The 23001-nt window shown below is 40.7% G+C and overlaps 1 protein-coding gene across 9 annotated transcripts in view; it reads right to left on the bottom strand.

The window, feature by feature from the left end:
• Nucleotides 1-23001, bottom strand: part of ppfia4 (PTPRF interacting protein alpha 4) — a 57716-nt gene that overhangs the window by 19825 nt on the left and 14890 nt on the right. For 8 of the 9 annotated variants that reach the window (XM_020592877.1, XM_020592880.1, XM_020592884.1 and 5 more), the window contains exon 3: nucleotides 64-165. In XM_020592877.1, coding sequence (XP_020448533.1) covers nucleotides 64-165 — 102 coding nt within the window. Of the gene's footprint in view, nucleotides 1-63; nucleotides 166-7628; nucleotides 8024-23001 lie in introns of those variants that run through there. The other variant, XM_020592883.1, reaches the window with a different exon arrangement.

The raw sequence follows: 23001 nt of genomic DNA, 5'->3' as shown, positions 1-23001 counted from the left end.
ACACTTGCCACCACATATACACAAGCACACACTCAACACAGACACACAGACAAACACACATACCCTGGTGTTGTTCCTTTCAGCTTTCAGCTCAGATATTTCCTCCTCTTTTTCCAGCAGCTGCTCCCGGCATATGTTCAGCTCCTTCGTCAGGGTGGCAAACTCCTACACAATACACACATAACACCTATAATCTATCACTGATCAAGATAATAGGCTCTACTTTTTTGAAACCGAACAAATAAGCAGCTGTAATCTCGTGATGTGAGCACCAGTGGGTGTGGCTGACCAGTTTCTGCAATTTTGGGTGACCACAGGCACAAGCATGCTCCTGGCACAGAGTAGCACAGGACACTGCTCATGCCTGTGAGAGGAATACTTTATCAGTGTGCTGAAGTTGGGGCAGACTATCTATTTGGGATTTGCCCTTTCCAGTAGTCAGAATTATTGTACTGAATATCAAATATCTATCTATCATTTTCTAGTATATCTTTCTGGTACAGAAAATATTATGAACTGTTCTGATCAAAATGTTATGACATAACTGGGAGCTGTGAGGACATTTCTTTTTTCTCTGACAATCAAAAACACCCAGATGATGATACAAGGACTTTTATTGTTAAACTGAGAACAGATTTTCCAAACAAAGTCTTAGCTGTGTGAGAAAAGGGGTATTTTATTCGAAACCCATTCACCACACTCCTCAGTGTTGACAGAAGGCTATGCACTGAAGCTTTTAAGCCCTTGCAGTGCTGCAAATGTCCTTTACAGCCAAAATGTGACAGATGAGTGACTTTACCTTGCACCACAAAAAGCTTTCTAGTCAGTTGTGATCCACTCAGTCTGTAAGGCAAATTGCATGTTTAAAGCTATTTTCCATCACTTTGTGCAAACTGATGGCATTATAGGGTAACAGACGCCTTGGTCAATATGATAGTGCATCATAGTGTAAACATGACAACAGGATAACATCAAGTAGTTTTATCAGTGAAAACATTAGAGGTGCAGCAATAACAATCACAGCAATAAAAGCCACACTTGTGTCAGCCAAAATATTGTTTAAAGTAAAAGAATAATTCAGCATCTGGGGAAATGCTTGGGGAATTGTTGGCTTTCCTGTTGAGAGTTAATTGATAAGATTGATACCAATCTCATGGCTGTGTGGAAAATATGAAGCTGCAGTCAGCAGCCTGTTAGCTTAGCTGGGCAAAAATACTGGAAACAGGGAAACAGCCAGCCAAAGGTGAAAATAATCCACCTGCCAGTACCTAAAGCTTACTAACAAGTTATACCTGGTTAGTTTAATGAGCTTTAGAGATGCAGATTTTACTCTTGGATAGAGCCAGACAAGCTGTTCCCCTTGTCTCGCTAAACTGAACTAACTAACACTGATTTGGGTCTATTTTTAGCCACCTAAGCTGTACTTAAATGAAACATTACACTTCCAGTACAAAACTCTACTCTTCCTGTACCTCTGCTGTTTGGTGCGCAGTGCACTACTTCATGTGGTTTCTCAGCTTTCAAGATAGCAGCACCGCTTTTTCACAGCTCCACAAACAACCACATCCTGCAAATCTGATGGGCATTGTATGCTCCTTTAGAGCTAAGGGATAACTCCATTAACTTTAATAGCTTGGGAGAACACTGTGATGGAACTGCAGTTCTATTGTGCCATGTTTGGTTTTTACAGTAAATAAACTTTAATGGCAATTCACTTGGTTGCCTTTGAAATCACAGTGGCCAAAGGTCTGTGAAGACAAAAACAAGTGATCTTGAAATAGCTGGCCATAAATCAATAAGAGAGCATTTAAAAATGTAACCAGGGCAGTTACACGCTTTTCTGTGACTGACAGCATACTGTGCTGATGTCTATAAACCTGATGTCTACCCAGTTACCATGGAGAAAGAACTTTTAAAATATTTGTAAAGCATTGTCCTAACGTTTATAATATCAGATGTCTTGTGCTGAAAACAATTAGCTTCATTTGCTCATCCTGCTTAGACACATTTTAGCAGTGCAAGCTAATCCTCACATTCCTCAGATCAGTGGAAACGCTGAAATGTCAGTCCCTATGTTTATGCTATTAATATGTTAGTAAATGTCTTGCTGTTGTTGAAGCAGTCAGTTCTTATGGCAGAAGCCATTTCTCAGTCTCCCAGACAGATACAGGATCCACTTGTCCATTTGATTATTGATACAATTATCATGCCTATCATCAATTACATTTGAACTTTGGGTCATCAGTGACAAGCGTGCGGTGTTGTGGCTCTTGTACTTTGTATGTCTGCGTGTTCTTGTACTTGCTACATAGGGAGGACCAAAAAAAAAAATGTTTTGCTATAGAGTGAGGACATTTTTGGAAAGTGAGGACATTTTGGCCAGTCATCACTTTCTTAAACACCTTTTTGAGGGTTAAGACTTGGTTTTATGATTCAGGCTAGATTTCGGTTTAGATTAGGGTTAGGGTTATGGAGTTAATCCCAGCTGACACTAGGCGAGAGGCGGGGTACACCCTGGACATTTCACCAGTCTATCACAGGGTGACACTCAGAGACAGACAACCACACACATTCACTCCTACGAGCAATTTAGAGTCACCATTCAACCTAAGCTGCATGTCTTTGGACTGGAGGCTCATTTCAGTGCAGATATCAAACAAAATGATGTACTGTAAACTTGTGAAAACTCAACCACACCTCCATTACTGTAACCTCCAGGCCTCTGTGATAGTTATCAGATGCACTAACTGGTTTTCTTGGTTAGCAGTCAGAAGAGCATTCTGCATGTCATCAGTCAACGTGTCATTCCTGTGCTTTTAGTGTTTGTCCTGATAACTATTGAACTGACCTATAGTGTTTTACGGTACTCCACTCTATGGATGGGGTATAGCAGCAACATTACGTCAAGTGGGACACACAAGACACACACTGTCAGAGCTGCGTTATCAGTAAAAATAACCCTGCATGCTTACATACATTGACACACATACACAAACACACGTATTCCCGGAACCCTACTGACCCATTGTGCTACAAGCAAAAAACAAGACAGTGAAGTGGGTGAGAATAAGTGAAGAGGAAAACGAGAGGGAAGGAGTGATAGAAGGAAAGTAGGAAAATGGCTCAGCTTGTTCATCTTGCTTTTCCTTGTTCCTCAGGGATGCACCAATAGACAGGAGCTCAGCCCAAATCCACCAACAGATGCTAGAGCTCACTGTCTCTTTCAATCATGGATGAAAAGGCTCAGCAGGCCACCTCTAGCACTCTCTGGTTCATCTTTTGGCCTATTTGGATCTGTGTGCATTTCCCAATGAACTGCTTCGATGCTCAAAAAAAGCAAAAAACTGGGAGAAACTCACACTGCCAAAGGTTCAGTAACTTTTGATAGTAGCATTATGTAAGAGTACAGACAAGTGTTATATATAAAATATAACACCCCGCTGTCTAAAACTTCTCCATTAAATTTCTCATGAAGAGCTGTCTAATACCTTCCCTCTGGCAGTTTTGGCTTTTGTTCTGTCTCTTACACACTCACTCACATGCACACACACTCTCTAACACAATGCCCACATTACAATCCTAACCCCAAAATCATGTGGGCTTTGAAAATCCCTGGATGTTTATTCAACTTCACATAAGAGTCAGATACAAACGCGGCTCTTTCACAACACAACATCGACATCTGTCAGAGAGTATATCATACAGAGAGCAAAGAAGGTTTGGTGTCTCTGAAGGAACGCTGCTCTTCTGCCTCCAGCCACGGGGTGCGAAAGCAAGAGGTTACCAAACTCTGCTGAGCCCAGACATTGTAAAAGGATTTCTCCCCTTTCCCTTCTTTAAGCAGTTTGGGATTAAAAGATGAAAAAATGCTGTGTGTGTTGGTGTGTGTATGACGAGAGAGAGAGATAGCGCAGTCAAATAACAAAAAGAGCGGAATAACTATACATTCAATTTCTCTCACATGCAGACACACTCCAAAAAAAAGGCTTATTGTGAGTGTGCTTATTCTTCTATATGTGATTCTCTGTGTGTGTTTTTTGCTGTGAATCTGTGTTTGTAAAGTATACAGAGGTCGACACTGTGGAGTAACTTAGAAGTAACTTAAAACATGAAAGTTTAAACATTTGATTTTGGACCTTGTTACAAATGTGTGTGTGATTGTCTCTGATGCTGTGTGTTGGTTGGTTGTGACAGACTGCCTCTTGTTGTCAGTCTTATAATCATTTATGAATACTATTCATGAAGACTGCATACAGTCCCGCACAATTTCAGTGTGTTACCTGTATAAATTTTCCTTTTTAATGTCCACTAAGGATAGCTAAACAGGCGTGAATGCAAGAGAAGAAATGATTAGGTGCTTTAGTGTATAAAAGGCTACATTATAAGGCTGTTAAGAAGAAACAGCTATGTGCAGTCATCACATATGTTTCCGTGCTCATGTTGTTCTTTTGCAATATGTTTTTTGTTTCTCAGTAAAGTGACCAAATGTATTTTACCAGCACTTAACTATACTGCTGCAGTGCAACCAGACAATCTGTTGTGCTTTGTATAAAATAACTTTTCTCCTTTAGCAAACTCTTTTCCTCTAACAGCACCAGACAGTTGTTTTTAGAGTTGCTCTCTTTGCCCACACACAGTGAAACCTTCAGCAAGTTCACATCTGTTCTCTGCAGGTTGTTGAAACTAAACTGTATACAACAAACCATATTACCATTCATTGCCAACCAACTCTGAAAATTAATTTAAAACTACAGAAACAGTATATAAAGCAACTTACTGAGAGACACATGGCATTTAACTTAACTAAAGCAACAGTACTTCTGCTATGTGTGGGTAGATTAATAAGACTTAAGCCACTGACGTCCACCAGAGCTTGAGAACGATGAGGTGGAGCATCTTCTCTGTGAGCATCAGTTAGTGTCTCCACAACTTCCTGGATTACCAACCTCCTGATAGACAGGCCACAGTGTGTACGGGGATGTGTGTCTGAACGGGTGGTTAGCAGCACAGGTGACTCTCCTCTCACCTCACCTCTTCACCACTGACTTTCAGTACAACTCTGAGTCCTGTCACCTGCAGATGTTTTCAGACCACTCTGCAGTTGTGGGGTGTGTCAGCAGTGGGCTGACAGAGTCCTTGTGGACCGCTTTGTGGCGTGATGTGGGAATAACCATGTGATCTTAACTGTGGTCATGACCAAGGAGATGGCCGTGGAATCCAAGTGGACCAGGACCAAGATAAATATCATTTCCAGTCTTGGTGAGGAGGTGGAGGTGGTAGAGAGCTACAAACAGAGCAGGCTCTACTTCTTCAGGCAGCTAAGGTCCTTTAATGTGTGGCGCAAGATATTGCAAATCTTTTACCAGTCTGCTGCAGCCAGTGCAGTATTTGTTGCTGTTATTTACTGGGGCAGCAGCATCAGAGCCAGTGACACCAGCAAACTGAACAAACTGACGGACATCTCTGGTTGGACTTGCACATTGTACACTGTTTAGCACTGTATACTGTTTATTCTGTTTATATTGTTTGTGCTTTTTGTTTATTTATGTAACTTTCTTTACATGTATATTACTTCATTATTTTAGGCTCCTTCTCCATTTAAACTTTACTTGTAAAATGTCCTTGCTGAGATATTGTAACACCTGATTTCCCCCCCGGGGAAGTATCTATCTATCTATTTAGGATTTGCCCTTTCCAGTAGTCAGAAATATTGTACTGAATATCAAAACCCAGCAAAAGTTGAGTAGATAAATTCTCCATATTTCTTAAACACAGATGGGACAGTTTAACTGTGGTCATTAAACTCACCTATCAGTCATGTCATATTTTCCTATATTAGTCCGAGAATCCAAGGTGGAAAGTGTTTATTTGATTGATTCTGTTGAAATGTGGTACAAGGTCTATAATGCAAATGCAAAATAAGAATTACAGAGATGATTAAAATTCACCAGTGAAACCACGCAGGTACGAACTCTGATGTAAATCATGATGATTCACTAAGGAGTGCCACACTGAAGATGAACACAGGGTCGGAGATTGGAGAATGAGTGAGTCCGTAGGGAGACTCAGATATCACAGCTCTGTAACTCTTCACTGCTGCAGAGACAGCGAGGCATAAAACACCAGAGAGTTGGACTCGACCTTCCTCTGAGAAATCTTAGCCAACACACACACACATAGGAACTGTGACACACAACACCTTGCCTGGGTGTTGGCCCTAAGTAAGCAGTGAGCAATCAGCTGCCACCCCGCTCACTGTTTCTGTTGCCATGGCAATGGCTCATTAGGAGAGTGAAGTGCTTAAACAGCATGCGAACTTTGCATGAATGTTTGAACCAGGTGAAAGCAGACGTAGGCAGTCGCACATCCAGGTGGACACACACACTAAAACACAAACGGCACAAAGCCGCTGAGACATTTTCCTACTGTGTGATGGCGCGACAGCTCTCAAGACCAGAGAGAGAAGCAGCTGACTGCAGCGCTTGACACATCTCCACCCTGACAGATGCTCTGGAGGAACAACTCTGACTGGAAACTTTTTTAAAAGGCTTCCCTTTAAAATGCAGAACATGGAAAGTAAATTTAAAATCCAACACATTTATTTTCCCCCATTATTCTTCAAGGCTTCAAGGGAGATGTGGTAAAATCCGGCCTCTGCAGATGCACTGTGAATCATGAGCAAATCAGCCTAAGTGAAGCACATGCCAAGACCGAGTGAAGTCGTGCCAGCTCTGGACTCACTTCGAAAATGCTGATAACACAGTAGCAAATAAGCGTGGTGTAAAGCTCAGTGAAAACCACCCTGAACACCTTTCCAAGGTGTTTCAAGGTGTTTCTGTGTGAAATCCAGGACATACGTAAATCTAAAAAGTGCCAAGCACTTATTAGCCATGATATCAATTGATGCAGCAAAAACTATTTTACAGCAATAGAAGTGCTGATGCATCAGATCTGTAAATATCATTTTCTTATGGTTCACCATACAAAGAAGTGACAACATCCCTGCAAGTTTTCCAAACACTCCTGTGTGCCCATTGAAGACCTGAGCTCAGAATAGCATCCATTCATCCCACTTGTGTTCATTAAAGCAAAATAAATAAATAAATAAGAACTGCTCCAGAAAAAGGGACAAAAAGAAGAGAGGGGAACACTTCCCCTGTTTGGGTGACAGGAGAAACACAAAGAGTTTTTGTTGCACATTAGTAGAGTCTGTCTCATGCACGCATGCTGTAATAAGTCAAGCATGCACATAGTCACAGAAAAAAAGAGATTTCCCCAGCAGTTGCTGACAGATCTCATTTATTTTTATAGACATTTGAGGGTTGAAAACATGCAACTAGCCACATGAACCAATGCCTTAGTGGAGGGAGAGCACCCACCCTTTTAAACTGATATGCAGTTTGCATCACTGCAAAGCATTAATCATTATTTGCAACTTGATTGAGGCATTGTGGTGAAAAGAACAGAGGAGGAGGAAGAGGTAGAGAGGAGGTCATATCTCAGTCCTAGAAAAGAGTCATCAATGCTGAAATCAATACTCAGGCAAGGACATGTGGAGAGCGTTATCTGAGCTGGAGACAATCACTCACTGGTAACGTCCACAAACTGCATGGGTGCAGAGTCCCTACCTGGTACATGTAGGTGTTAAAGTGGGTCCCATTCTGAAGATGGATCTTCACTGTTGGGTTCATAGTGAAGGCTAAACATATCAGATCCCTCAAACAGGCACCCCATAACAAGAGAGAGTTAGAAGAGGTAGAGGGAGGTAGAGGATGAGAGTGCTAGGAAGTCCCGGTCGACACTGAGCAGGGCTAGATGAGATTCCTCCACTGCTCCCTCTGCCCTCCGCTGGGACAAGAGCACTCCGCTAGTTAGCTCGCTCTAACTACAGCATGAGATGAGAGACAGCTGGGAGCACGGGGAAAGAGGGGAGTTGAGAGATAAACAGGAATCGGGAGAAGGGGCAAGCAGGGTTGAGGTAAACATGCATGATTCTGATCAGAGAGAGAGACAGAATGAGACAGGAAAGATGAGGACGGAGGGAGAAGGAGGAGACAGAGGCGTGTGGTGATCAGTGATGATGGAGGAAGGAAGAGGCAGGGTTTAGATGAGGACTGCTGAGGGCTATGGCCACCTGTTCTCTGTTGCTCACACATGCATACACTCACACAGGAGTAAGATGAAGGCTCAGACACTCAGAGGGAGTTTTTAAGTCACAATTGGAACTAATGCCAAGAATTAGCATGAAATTAAACGCTCTATTTCCTCTTAATAAAAACATCCAGTCACTGCTTACTCAACACAAATTCAAGAGCCCCAATTTCCTCCAGCATGACACTGTGCATGCTGATTCCTTCTATCTATAAATGGCAGCCTGTTTCATCCGTCCTCTTATGTGAGGATTTCACTTGACTGGAATCTGAAAACCTTTTAGTGCTTTTATCTGGGAAAGAATATCAAGCACAAATTATCATCATATTGTTAGTGTCCTCTGCAAGATTCACAATAAATCTTTTTTGATGAAACTTCTGTCAGCACACTTGAATAGTGGAATGAAAGAAAATGACAATGATGGTCTCTACTTACTAGTCCTCGCTACTAGTCCTACACCAGCCACTGTTACTAGTTAAATTTGAGTATCTCATTACATTTCTTGACAATCTTTTATGCAGATTTAAGAAAAGCTTTGCAACCTGTATTGTAGATTTGGATCTACACTATTTTTGCCCAGATGTTTTCATAACTGATGGTCAGTAAGTGTGCAACTGTGTCTCTCTGTCAATAAAGCAAACCAGAAGTCTTCTAACCTATACGACGGATACGGTTGTTTGTTCCTTCCATCTGTTACGACCTGTAGGAGGCGCTCCTTAAATAGAGCTCCTAGCTGGCAACTGTGCCAACATTAATGACAATGTAAGTCAAGCTACAAAGCTTTACGGATGTCTGTCATCATAAAAACAGCCACAAACACACCTGCCATCTAGTCTAGCTAGCTAGTACATAGCAAGCTAACAGATCTCTGTTTTCTTGGAAAATGTCATGACTATGCTATGAAACCATCATATTTACATTATATCTGGCCACACAAATTACTTGCTAAGGTTTAGGAACAAAAACTACTTGGTTAGGAAAAACCTACTCAAATCCATTTACAAACATTTGTTTAAGTATACTGAAAACTACTGAGAAAAGACTAAAACTGGACTCTGGTTCCACTTCTGCAAAGATGCATCTCAGTTAAAATGACTAAACATGTGATGTAAAAGGTGCATTAGAGTACAAAGTATTGATGATTACTGTAAGTTACAGCTGATTTGACTCTTCTGCATTATTCGTCTGTTTGTTCATTCATTTATTCTGACCCCACTGGTGCTTCATCACTCACTGGGTTTACACACTCACTGATTCTAAAATAAATGTGCAGAAATGCTCACTAACATTCACAACCATTGAAAGTGGCAGTGTATAAATGTAGAAAAAGACAAACGGTTTACCGTCTACAGGTCTACTTGCTTGCACCCAGTTGTCAAGGAAACAGGGTTCACAGGAGATAGAAGATGAATCAGTGAAACAGACAAGTCTCCACACATCAAAACATTCTTAAGCAATTGTTGTGACATCCACTATTAATTGACAGCAGCTCACTGCAGGCAGGAGCCTCTGAATAGCCAAACACATCGGTCACTGCTGCCCTAGGGATTAGTTGTGAGACAGAGCCTCCTACTGGTGGCACAAGGTATTCACACAAAATAGTAGCAGACCTACAGTAATTATGTATGAATTGTCATGCATAAACAAGAAAATTATGCATGTGTAGAAGCCAGTTAACCTGCTCTGGAGTAGCAAGGGGTTTTCAAAGTGGAGAAAAAGTTTTGATTATTAAAAAAAACAGTATGACATATTTGCAAATGAATAATATATTCCATGATTAATAAGTGAGCCAGAAGACTGTAATAATTCATGCATGATGATAACATCTCGTGTTTGACATCAGTGCGAGCCAGACTTCACAGAACCTGAGATTTAAGAACAGTGACAGAAACACACACCACAGGGCATGCAAACACATCCATCACTAGTCCTGACAAAAACAAAGAAATGTGACACATCTGAAAAAGCATTTTCTACAGAAGAATTCATAGAAGTGGAGGACCTTTGATGTTTTTTTTTAATCTAACAACCTCTCACAGTATTTTCTTGTTTTTTTCTACCCATTTCTCTCCTCTCGCTGCTGCCGAACTACACTTGATTACTTCTTTCACACTGTATCCACTCCAGCTCTTCCAAGCTTGCTCGCTCATCCCTTTTTTCTCTGCTCTCCTCTCTCTTCCTCTGTTCCCTATTTTTCTCAAGCATTGCTAATCTCAGCTGAACCTTCCCTCGACGGAGAGCAGCCATTTTGCATCATAACATGGAGCAGAGGGCACCCACCCCCATCCATCCATCACTAGGTCTGGTTTCAGGAGAGAACACCTGCATACTGATTCCAAACCACAAATAAACAACACTATTATATTGTTTCATTCATAATTATAAGTTCTAAGTCTAATGCTGAATTTGTTTCTGTGTTACTGTAATGAACTAATCCTACTGAAAATTACATTCAGTGTTGGTGATGGGGCTAACAGAAGGCTGGTTTTGTATCTTTAACAATAAACCACAAAATTAAAATAAATATCTGTACAAACGCTTAATATAAAATGGTGTTTTACTGACCTAATCATAGGTTTAGCTGAATTGTTTAGATAATTAGGGAGCTTTAGGAATGATGCTGGCAGATGTTGCTACCTTTCAGAGCCAGGTTAGTCCCTGTTTCCAATCAGTTTGCTGATGATGGGAAATTATTTTGTAAGTTTCATATTGAAAGGACATTTTAGATGAAATGTTTTTCTGAGGGAGGATGTCATATTTAATAATTATCTTATGGATTTGTATGTTGTATTTTAATATTTTTGTAAATGTTCAAAAGAATATCTATGGGGAAACATTTATCACATGATTGTATGTAAGGAGCTGGATACAACCTCAGGACACCTCCCTTATGAAGGCTCGATGGTCAAAAACCAGTGACTATATATAAAAGATGGACAAACCCACCAAGCATGTTTATTTCTGCTGTAATGCTGGACATTTTAACATGGGAGTCTATGGGGATTGACCCCCTTTTGGAGTCAGCCTCAAATGGCCATTCTAGGAACCGCAGGTTTTGGCACTCCTGTGCTGGCTTCATTTCTCAGGCTTTGAGGTTGCTGCTTGCTGAAAAACATTTGGCGATTAAAGTGTGATGTTTTGGAAAAGAGTTGTCTGATATGTTTTTGAAGTTAATATATTGACTTCATAGTCCACACTGGTCAGCATCTCACTGCGTGTGTATTCTCAAAAGGAGAGAAAGGATTGCTAAGCTAAGCTAAGCTAAATGGCTAACCAGGGTGTGTCTTCATATTTATAAGACAGATATGACAGTGATATCAATATTCACCTGTGTGTAACTCTCAGCATAGAAGCAAACTGTATTTCCCACCATTCTTAAAATTACAGTCGCCTGTAAATCAAAATATAAATACAATGATTTTTCCTCCAAAAATAATAGAACTCTGCAGAGCTTCTTGTCAGACTGCAGCCAGCACCAACGAACCCCATCATTTGCAAAGGTGAAACCCAGGGCAAAAGAAATGCAGTGGTTTGTCACTGCCTGTGATAGACTGGCGACCTGTCCAGGGTGTACCCTGCTTCTCGCCCAATGTCAGCTGGGATTAGCTCCAGCCCCCCCACGACCCTATAAGCAGTATAAATAATGGATGGATGGATGGATGGGTTTGTCACTGCTGCTCACAAAGCTGTGAGCACACTGTCAGAACTGAAGCAACTGAGATTACGACATCTGCATTTTTATCATGTCAGAGCTCATCTTGATTATGAAGGATGAATAGAGGGCACTGCTTGGAGAAATTTTAAGTCACTGAATTGCAACAGTAAAAAATATATGACAGCAAAACTGACAGAGACAAAACGGTGAAATTATACCTCTGTAGTATAACACATTGCTGCTTCCCTGTGCTTTCCAGGTGTCAGACACAGTCATTACTCTGAGAAGATGTATCCCTGCTTCTTGATCACCACCTTCTTTATCACCTTGTTCTCTTGCTTTTCCTCCTCCTCCTGCTCTCGTCATTTGTTTCGTTCAGCCTTCACTGTCACTTTCTCCCTTTCTGCTCCTGTCTAAAGCACCTTTGTTAGCACCGTCTTATTCTCTCCCGCTGTCCTCATCGCTCAGTTGGAGCACACGGCCGGCCTCCCTCCATCTCTCCTTCACCGTGTCCTCCTCAAGCTCCTGGTCAGCCCAGAGGGAAGCCTATTACTGCCACAACGGATGCAATCATCACAAACAGCAGAGGATCTGTGTCTATACACATTCACATCAGAACTGTACATGTAGCTCTAATGTAAAAACATTTTATCCTCACATCATAAAAACACATTAATCATATTCTATTTATTCATAATAAGAAAGATTTATGATACAGACAGAGTTTCAGTCAAGTCTGGCTAATTATATTAAACCTCTTCTACACACAAACACATGGACTTATTCACTAAAAAATACACAAACCAACACACATATACTCCAGAGAATACACAAACACACACACTCAGTCCATCCCAGCTGCTCGATTTTGCAGATTTAAAGTGTATCACAGTTCAAGAGGAAAGCCGATGAATCAAACACAGCAGTATGAATATTAATTTTTATAGTCATATTAAATAAACTGCTCTAAGGTGACACCTAGACACAATAATTAATAATCTAATCTCTTCCCAAATCTTCATGTAGCTAAAAATGGCTGTGAGTAATGAGTAGTGTTGTGAGTTTGTGTGTGTTTGTGTTTTTGCAGAGGTCAGGAGCAGTGCTCTTGCCCTTCACAGGGTGCAAACTGCAGTCGCAGGATGTAACTCTACACCACTGTAAGTGTGTGTATGTGTGTCGACAGTACGTCCACAGTAACTGTAACTGTAATAACAGAGTCCCAACAAGCGCCTTGCATGGTGCCTGAAAGTGAGGCGTCACACTGCTGTCCTGTCCTTCTCCCATACACTCTGTCCTTCTTAGATAGGCTAAAATGTCAAATTGCAACATTTTTCACAATACTGAGTGTAATTACATCTATGCATTAGATTTTTAAATGAAAGTAGGAGTTAAATGTGTGGTTCAAGGTTCAGTTAAGTAGCGCGTTTGTCTCCATTGTACAATATTAAAGGATTAAAGTGTCCACTGTACTAATGCTTTGCCAGATATAACAAGTGTAAAAACATACTTCTCTCATAGCATCATTGTTATGCACTTGGGTTATATGTGTATTTAACTTTTCTTTGCCAAATGCATTATACTCCTAGTCGTCCATTGTTGCAGTCCAAACATGGCACGGGGCTATAATCTTACATCAGAAATACACAGATTGCGGTTTTGCGTTATATTAAATTAATGATTAAATTGTTAAAATGTATGTACAAGTGTTCAGTTTACATTTTTTTCCTGAAGAAGGTTGAAAGGTTTTGTCATGGCATCTTGATGAAATGGTGTAGTTTACTGGAACAATGCTGCCATCTTGATGAAATGGTGTAGTTTACTGAAACAATGCTGCTTTACTTAAGACTACAGCAGTTTTATTATACAGTATATCCATATATCCATGCCACAAAGCACACAGACATTTCACAGATGTATTTTTCTCACTTCTGACATTAAAATATTTCCTACAAGAGTTGCTATTTGCTGTAAAAACGTAGTCATTCATTCAACATCTGGGTGTGACAGGAAGTCGTGAGCAGTGGCTGGTTAGTCACAACTGATTTGACTGTTTAACGTTCAGCCACCTGCATTTGTCTTTTTTCTTCCACCCATCAGTTCTGCCTAACACACTTCCTCCCTCGTCGAGTCTACAGAGGGTTCTGCCTTCGCTAAAATCATCATCCAGCAAGGGAAATTTATAGAACTACTCATTCAACATCATAGCCTTTGGGTGTGTCAGTGTGTGACGGTGGCAGGAGGAAAAGGGGGAGTCAGAAAGACAAGGAGACAGAGAGAAATACAGAGAATGACTTTCTCTCACACAGGTTCCTAAAATACTTTTCTTTTCTTTTCATAGCTCAGAAGTCACACATACACACAGTCATGTTTCCATCACTTCTGATGACTTACACTCACATCCTTAGAGTCTTATTCTTACTCTGATCACTACTTTCCTAATCCTAACCTCACCCTAGCCTTAAATTAAGTCTTCACTCTAAAATCCTATGATTTACACTACTGGGGACTTGCTTTTGACCCCAAAAGGAAGATTAGTCCCCACAGTGTGATTGTATAGCCATATTTATGTCCCCACCACATGAGTAGTGCACATGCATTCACATATGATACACTGGCCTGAAGCAGAGTACAACACTCACTTTCTAAATGGTCTGATGTTTGTTCAGCTACACATATTAAACCAAAATAGCAGACGTAAGTGTTATCATTAAGATCTACAATAAGAAGTTTCTGCATAAAGGACAGTAGGGCATCATAAAACCTCTACACTGCCAACGATGGCCACAGTGAAACACATGTTTCTACAGTTGTTGTGTTTTTTAATTTCATGAAAATCTTTTTATCACTGTGTTAGAAGGTAAATTCCTCGATGGATGCTTTTCCTGGCTCTAAAAAAAAGTCTGGACAACAGGACACATAAAGCTCTGTCGCCAGCTTAGGAATATGAAAACACACTCTTAGCTAGGTGTACAGACACTTCTACTATGAGTACATGAAGCACTGCATTCGTGTGTGTGCATTCATGTCAAGGCCCTGGATGAATTATTTATGAAATGTGACTTTTCTTTCAGGAGCTCTCCAGAATTGTAATTCAAGCTCACACACTCAACATTCACTGTCTCTTGCTCACACACCTACACACACACACACACACACACACAGTGGTCACTCTCAGTCATACTGGTGTTACACTGATGTACAGTATTTACTCTGCCAAGAAAAGATTTAGTTTATTTTTGGATGTGAGGATTTAAATCCAGTAATATGCACATGTTTGGGAGGGAATGGGGTTATTTAGTGTGCGTTTGAGCTTATATTGTGTTTGCGTGAGCGTAAATGTGTGTGGTTACTGTAGCAGCTTCTTATTTTCTCACTGGTTTAATCCCTCACCATTCCCTCTCCTTAGGAGTCGCACAGTAGCAGCTCATTCTCACTCAGAATAACAATGTTTTTATGTTACATTGTGTCTTTATGCGTCCTCTTTTATTTCATAATAACAATAATTCTGAACTGCATTTGAGTGTATATTGTATATGATAGGCTATATACAATATATGATGTATATTGTGATATCAGTATTGTCAACTTATTCTGTACTGTATGTACTATACACTTCAAGGCTGATGAATAAAAAAAGGAAGGATAAAAAGTGTTTTGACTTTTGTGCCACTTCTTTGCTCTGTGTGTGTGTGTGTGTGTGTGTGTGTGTGTGTGTGTGTGTGTGTGAGGTGAAGCCAGTCACACTGAGTGACTGAGTGAGCTCATTTGTTCTGGGGGTCTATAAATATTGTAGATGCCAAGTGCCTGCAGTAGAACGTCTCAGCAAACTACTGTATGATGATGTCATCCTAGTACACCTCTAATCAGGACACACATGCACACAACTGGACTGCCAAAGCCTAATACAAATGTACCTATAGCAGCACTGGGGTGTGGTTGGCGTGATGCAGACTCCATGGCTGTTTAATGAATCTGGCAGCTCAAATGCAAACATCTTCAAACTTCTATAAATTTCCTACATTCCCCCAATCCTACATTTTTCCTGTCATTCCTTCCTTTACTTGATTTCTTCACATTTATCCCTTTTAATTTTTCCTCCATCTACACTTACTATGTTGGATTTTTGTTTGCTTCATGAATCGTATCCCCATCCTCTTTCTCTTGAACAAGACAGTGGGAAGATGTGAAGGTGGCAGAACAAAGAACAGGGGATTCCTTCACTTAGTTCTTTAGCCAGACCCATTAACACTCTGAGCCGCTCAGCTTTGGCAGCTGATCTGCAGCAGCGATCAAGAATAGAGCGTCACACATGAATGCATGTTTTAATTGCTCTTGGGGACTTCACATTCATTTTCCAGAGATTTGCCCCTGACCTAACCATAACCACTCCTCACCTAACCCTCACCCTCCCCCTGACCTTCACCTGACCCTAACTTTAAACTGTTAGGTATTTTTAGTCAGATAGATATTGGATAGATACTTTATGTATTAGAAATGTTTAGTGGAGAGAGGATGTCTAGTTAGACTGTTAAATGCTTAGGCATGCTTATGAGTTTCTACAGGGTACATCTGGTCAAGGATAACTAGAGAGAAGAGTTGATGACTGTCAGCAGACAGGGTGTTTAATATTATTATTATGATGTGTATAACTGTAGCCTTAGCCATAATATGTTCTTATGTTTAAGACACGACATGTACTAGAGGTCGTGTGAGAATGTTTTTAGCTACACACCACTTAATCAACAGATCCTTTGAATAAATCAGCACTGTTTTGAAGTTACTTGGACTGTCTTGTCTCTCAGAGTTAGCAATGGTAAGAAGAACCAAAGTCTAACAAAACCAAGCCACCAACCCTAAAATTCCACAAAATTACACATATTAAACACACAGAAACAACATCCTCTAAAGTGAGACGACTTGTATTTTGAGCTAGATGTGACGCTACATGCACCTGGTATAACTACTTTAAGGGTAATGCACACACATACATGCAGAGTTGCTGACAGCTGGTGTCCCACAGGACATAAGGTGTCAGGAAGTTAACATCACACCCTCCCTAACCCTCCCCCCGTTTCCATGGAGACTAAATTTGCAAGGCTTTGAGAGGTGAGAAGAAAAGAGAAAATCCTGAGTCTGCACGTGAACACAGAAACAGACACACACAAAGCATAAATGGATTCTGAATGACCAACATACTGACAGAGAGGGATGTTGGGTAAAAGGACAGACAGCAGGACCGCAGAATGTTGATGAATATACACTATATGTTGTGTGTAGGTGTGTGGGGTTGATTATGGGGCTCGTTGGCACTGTTTCCTTAGGGTGTGTGTGTTTGGGGGGGGGTGGGCACTGGAGGGATGGACATATATTTCGTTAGGTCAGCATTAAACAAGCACCAACTGGAGTTGTGATGTATTCCCACTGGGGTGCTGTGTAGAGTGTATGTTTGTGTGTGTGTGAGATAATTATGTACTGCAGGGATGAAATGTCATTTTTAAAGGGGAGGGAAGCAGTAGTGATTTTTTTCCCCCCAAATGACAGGAATAAAAATAACCCGACTAAGATGACAAGGATAAAATAGATGTGCTGACCTGGCGCGCGCACACACACACACACACACACACACACACTTGATGATGATGCAGTAAAAATAAATGCCCATTATTTGACATGAAAACAATGACAGCAGCTTTTAAAAGGGGTTTTTCATCTTTATAATTCACAAATCTCTGCATAAAACAGTATCCTTTAGTGTCATGAATGAAACTGAAGAATAAACTCTGCGTGTGGAGGAGTTCTCCAGGGGGTGTCAGTTCAAATGCTTTAAATCAGCCAGGCTCAAAGGATTTAAACAGCTGTTTATGGAAGTTTGCCAATCAAGAGCAAGTGCAGTTGTGCTGCATTAACTGTTAATCTGTAACTGACTGAAAAGATGGATGGCTTGTTAAAACAACAAGAGTAACTGCACATTGCCTCCATTAAATATATACTTGATCACATGATAATATTAATATTGCAACATCATGAACGCTATATAAAAGGGTTCCATTAAGTATTGTATTCCTGTTATATCCTAGTCTCTATATTCTTTGATTATCACTTATGTTTGCTCTTCAATATGTTGAGTTGTTTATGAGCAGGAAGGTCTATTACTGTAATGTGGCAACCATGGAAACAGTATGGAGTTTCAGAACAACAACAGACTACTTTCAAAACAGACAGACTAAGAAAGAAATTTCAAAAACAAGTCTTTGCGGGAGGTGAGGGGTTGCAGAGGGAGTGTCATGTAGCCATGTAAGATACAGTGCTAGTGGGCTCATTCACGTTTCCAGCATGCGAGTTTGCACTCTGTTTTGGTTAGCCATGTTGCTAATGTACTCTACTTTAGCACCGGTTTCAACCACCAGTGTGTCGGCATGGATAGATAGAAAAACACGGTTTAATACCTAATAATAAAAAAACACAGTGTGTCATTGTGTTGTGTTTTTAACTGTGGCCACAATTTGATTCTGAATATCAGTGAATGCTCGTGATAGCCATGGTAACATGGTAAACAAGTCTTCTTCTTGACCTACTTTAAGGTTAGGGGTAAGAACTAAAGTTAAGCAAGTAGTGTTTATAGCTAATGTTAGGGCAAGTCTCCAGGAAATTAAAGTAAGTCAGTGTAATGTCCTCTGAAGTCATGGAAGCCTGTCTGAGTGTGTGTGTGTGTGTGTGTGTGTGTGTGTGGCACATGCTATGATGCGCCCACCGCCATGGCAGAAAGTCCACAGCCAATCTGGACCAATTAAAAGTACAGATCTGTGGGTGCCTGAGTGTGTGTGTATTTGAGTGTGCCTTCCCTCCAGGGAGCCACCCATCTCCTCCCCTCCCCCGAGAACTCGGCTCATACAAGATAACAGATAGAAGAAAACAGAAGACATTCGTTTGCTGACACAAGATGCTGACATGCTGGCACTGGCTGAGAGAGATGAGAGAGAGCTAAGAGAACGAAGTGTGGAAAGAGGAAAATGCAGGATCAGGTAGGAGGAGGCAAAAATGAACGGATCACAATGACAAAAGGATATGACTGAAACTGGAGAGGATGGAGAGCAAAACTGGAAGAATGCAGCAAAAGTGGAAGGAGGATGAAGGATGGGGAGGGGGGTGGGAGAAGAAATGGATCTCATGCAAGCTGTAGAACTTCATATGACCTTTATGTGACTCAACTATAGACACTTCCTCTCTCTGCCTTGCTCCATCTCTCATTCACAGTTGTCTTAGTCTTTTACTAGTCGTTTTTACACTGAGATCCCGCACTACTGCCGTTCCAAAGGGTTGCTAATATCCCGCCCTTGTGCTGTTCATACAGATCAAGCTAAGGGAGATATATCACGAACCAGCCTGTGAATTCAGACAGCAGGCCGGCATTCCACACCAGAGGTGCAATGTGACATCACTCTGTGTCAACTGTGATGTAAATTTTGTGCTGATATTCTACAAGCCAAAACAACAGTGGCAGGAGAGATAAGTGGCTCTTCAAGTATTTATTTCACTTCACACAAAATTGGTTAGTGTGTTTCTTGCTATGTGTGTGAATGTCATGAGTAATAACTGTAATCAACGTATTTGTGACATCAGGAATGCTTTGACCTATAAGTCAGAGGGAAGTGATAGTGTTGCGCACATATGACATCATCAAAACATAGCACTTGGTTCCGGACTGCCTGCTCACCCTTTCTATACAGAGCGTGTCTCCCCTTTGTTTCACCTCTGGTACTGCTTCCCAAGGAGGACCAGAGGCGCAATGAAAACGACCTGCCATTCTGGCTTATACACAGAAAAGGAGATGGAATAAAGGCGCACCAATCCTGCCTTGAAAAGGCAGTGTGTAAGGGGCTTCTGACGCTCTCTCATTTGTAAGAGGATACATTATGGTGTCCAAATTAATACAGCTTTCCATGGGGGCTTTTAGCTGCCTTCACTAAACCTGAGCAGAGGGGATGATTGCACGCCCACTCCTCGACTCGCTACCACACTATTGTTTACAACGGTTGGTGGAAATCAATAGGGAATAGGAAGTGCATAAATTCATTATTTTGTCAAGGTTATGCATTTAGATTGGCACTGGGGGACTGGCTCACCTGATTCTAATAGTTCACTTTCAGATTCTTCCACCTCACAGCTTGGAAATGTTCTCAATAACTACCAGTAATGTACACCACACTGTGCATATTTGTCTTAAAACTGATACTGGCACTATATTTTTTACACGCTTAAGTGGATGTGCACCTGTATTCAATAAAGCACTAACTTAGAGCCCCATTAGTATCTGATAGGATTCCAAAAAGCTCAGGCCTGTTTTTGTTTACAAGAAAATTATGCTACATTCATGCTCAGGGTTTGTAATGAGAGCTGGAGAAACACATTTTGAAATCAAATAAAAAACCACACATCTCACGTGTTATACCGGTTCTGCACGGCCTAATATTATGTGAGTCTGGTTTGCTTATCCATCTCCCTTAAAGTGCAACACACAGCCATTTACCGACTGTCTCTGTGATATGCATCCATCTGAACGGGACTAGGAAGCTAACAAAAATGCACAGAGAAAACAGTCCAGTGAGGAATTATGAATAAGAGGAATCGTTTGCAGTGCAAGCTGGCATGCATCAAAAGCACAGTAACAATAGGAGCTGTAGTTGACTGATGGGAGAAGCTTAAACCTGTTGGTAAACTAGGCAATAACCATGTCTCAGAAGAAAATAATTGTCTATAAGAGCATTGTTTCAACAAAAACACAAGTGTGCTGCCTGTCCTGTTATTCTGACAAATCCATAAGACAGCCGAGCATTATATATCGTCAATTTAAATGGGTCGCAATTTAACTATTGCATCATATGCAGCTGTCTTTTATAGATTTTTAAACGCTCAGAAATGTTTCTGTCACTCTTTTGCATTTGATTACTAATATTAATGCGACTGAAATCATCAGTGAATTTCATGCCAGTTGATTTCCTGAAAGCCTAGGTTGTAAAAGATAAAAAAGATAGAAAGAAAAGAATGAATAGGCAAATAGTCACACTGAAGAGCTCACTGACCATCAACTAACTAAATCCTTAGTTGGGTACATCCCCAACATGTGCTATTATTTGACATTTTATTGTTAATATAAAAGTAAAGAAACTGTGAAACTTATTTTTACTGATTAAAAATGTATCTACATTAAAGGGTGACCATGTTTTCTAGCACCTTTTATCTTATAAAGACTGCCAAAAAACTTTGAGCACTGTGGTGCATTAAAAAAGTGCCAAGAAGCTGAAAAGAGCTCCAGATAAAAAGCCCGGTCACATCCAGTGTGCTGTGTGATAATAGCAAAGAGACAGCAGTAGCTCAGGAGGTACAGCGGGTCGTCCCCTAACTAGGAGGTTGGTGGTTCGATTTCCAGCTTCTCCAGTCCACATGTCAAAATGTCCTTGAGCAAGACATTGAACCCCAAACCCCCAGTGATATCAATGTGCATGTGCTTGGGAGTGCGAATAGGTGAATGGCAAATGGTGTGAAAATGCTCTGAGTGTGATGCAATGCATAGAAAAGCAAAGCCCATTTACCATAAACATCCCTCATAAGTCAAATAGAAAGGCACTGACTCCAGTGCTTAATTGTAGATCTAGACTATTTCCATCTGCATATATTAAAGGCCATTTCCAATTAACTGAATGCTCATACAGTAAACACTTTTCAGTGCACTTATTTTCTTTGTGTGTGTATAGTACTCTACTGTTAAAATATTTACAGCGGGCACTTCGCTTAAGGTTTAAACCGAACGGCTAAAATTCAAGGTGTTCAGAATCTAAGAGGCATCTGATGTCAGTGTCACTGTGAGTCTGTGTTTGTGTACTTCAAATTTATCTGTGTGCGTGCATGAAAGAGATGGACTGAGTGAGAGTTAGCATGAATAAATGAGAGGGCTACTGGAGCATGAATTCAGGGAAAGAAGGAATGGTGCGGGGCAGATGGCAAACAGAAACGGACAGACAGAGATGAAAGCAGCTAAGTGTGAACGATATTCTTCTTGCACTGGGGCAGCACACGTCACAGCCCCCATTATACTAATGGGGCACCACAGTGTTTACTGACCTTCATCACTGCCAAACAGGGCTGACCGTGGAGACAGTGTGCATGTGTATGTAAGTTTTACAATCTGAGACCAACAGTCCAGGCTGTTAGCATCGTAATAAGATGTAGTACATGAACTATACAATGCGATAGCAAAATAAATCTTTCCTTGGTGTCACTGAAACAGCGCTGTACTAAGACACGTGGGTGTGTATGCATACACACACATACACCTGTGAGCATACCCTCATATCAACATAATGTAATGTTCTCAGGCTAATATGGAGATGTGAAGGCTCACCAAACCTCCCAGTTCAAACAGCTGATTTAGGTTAGTTCAGTGCACCCATGCAGGACATACTCTATACAATTGTTCAGTACGCTCCACTTAATATGGGTAATAAACTCCCTTAATAAAATAACATTTGAGATTCATCCAGTTTTGCTTCACTAAGCTAACATCAAGAAATTCAAATCAATCACAAGCTGCATTCAAAATGTTCGTTTTGAAAAGAATGTGCTGGTTTGTGCCCCGGCATACTATCCCAGCAGCTCTACTCCCACATCATGCAGTCAGAGCAAAGCTACAAGTACAGTGTGCCAGCTGAGAGATATGAAGCTTTATCTGACAGAACGATAGCTAACTAATAGACCTCTCAGCACACACGCTTAAAGCAATCAACACTGATAAGACAGAGAGTGAGGGAGCACAAGAGACAGACAATAAGACTGAGAAAGAGAAAAAAGAAAAAGCAAGACTTTAAAGAGAAAGAACTGATCAGTGTATTATTAATATACTGTAAATGGTGCATCTTCACAGACTCAACTCAAGTATTCATAACAAGTTCTTGTGCATCATGGAAAACAAGGAAACAATCATAATATACCAACAATTATTTAAAAAAAACCAGCATAAAAACTTCACCACAAATCTCAAAGAAGCATCATCATCATCATCATCATCATCAGCAACTTTATTTATATAGCACATTTAACACAGCCGAAGCTGACCAAAGTGCTTAACACAATATCCACAACACCCCTTAAAAAACAACATAAACGAACAGCAAAACAAAAACATCATACTTAAAACAACC

The sequence above is a fragment of the Monopterus albus genome, unplaced genomic scaffold (assembly GCF_001952655.1).
Source record: "Monopterus albus unplaced genomic scaffold, M_albus_1.0 scaffold18.1, whole genome shotgun sequence".
Lineage (NCBI taxonomy): Eukaryota > Metazoa > Chordata > Actinopteri > Synbranchiformes > Synbranchidae > Monopterus > Monopterus albus.
Note: the sequence above shows the minus strand (reverse complement) of the source record. Positions and strands in the feature narration are given on the sequence as shown.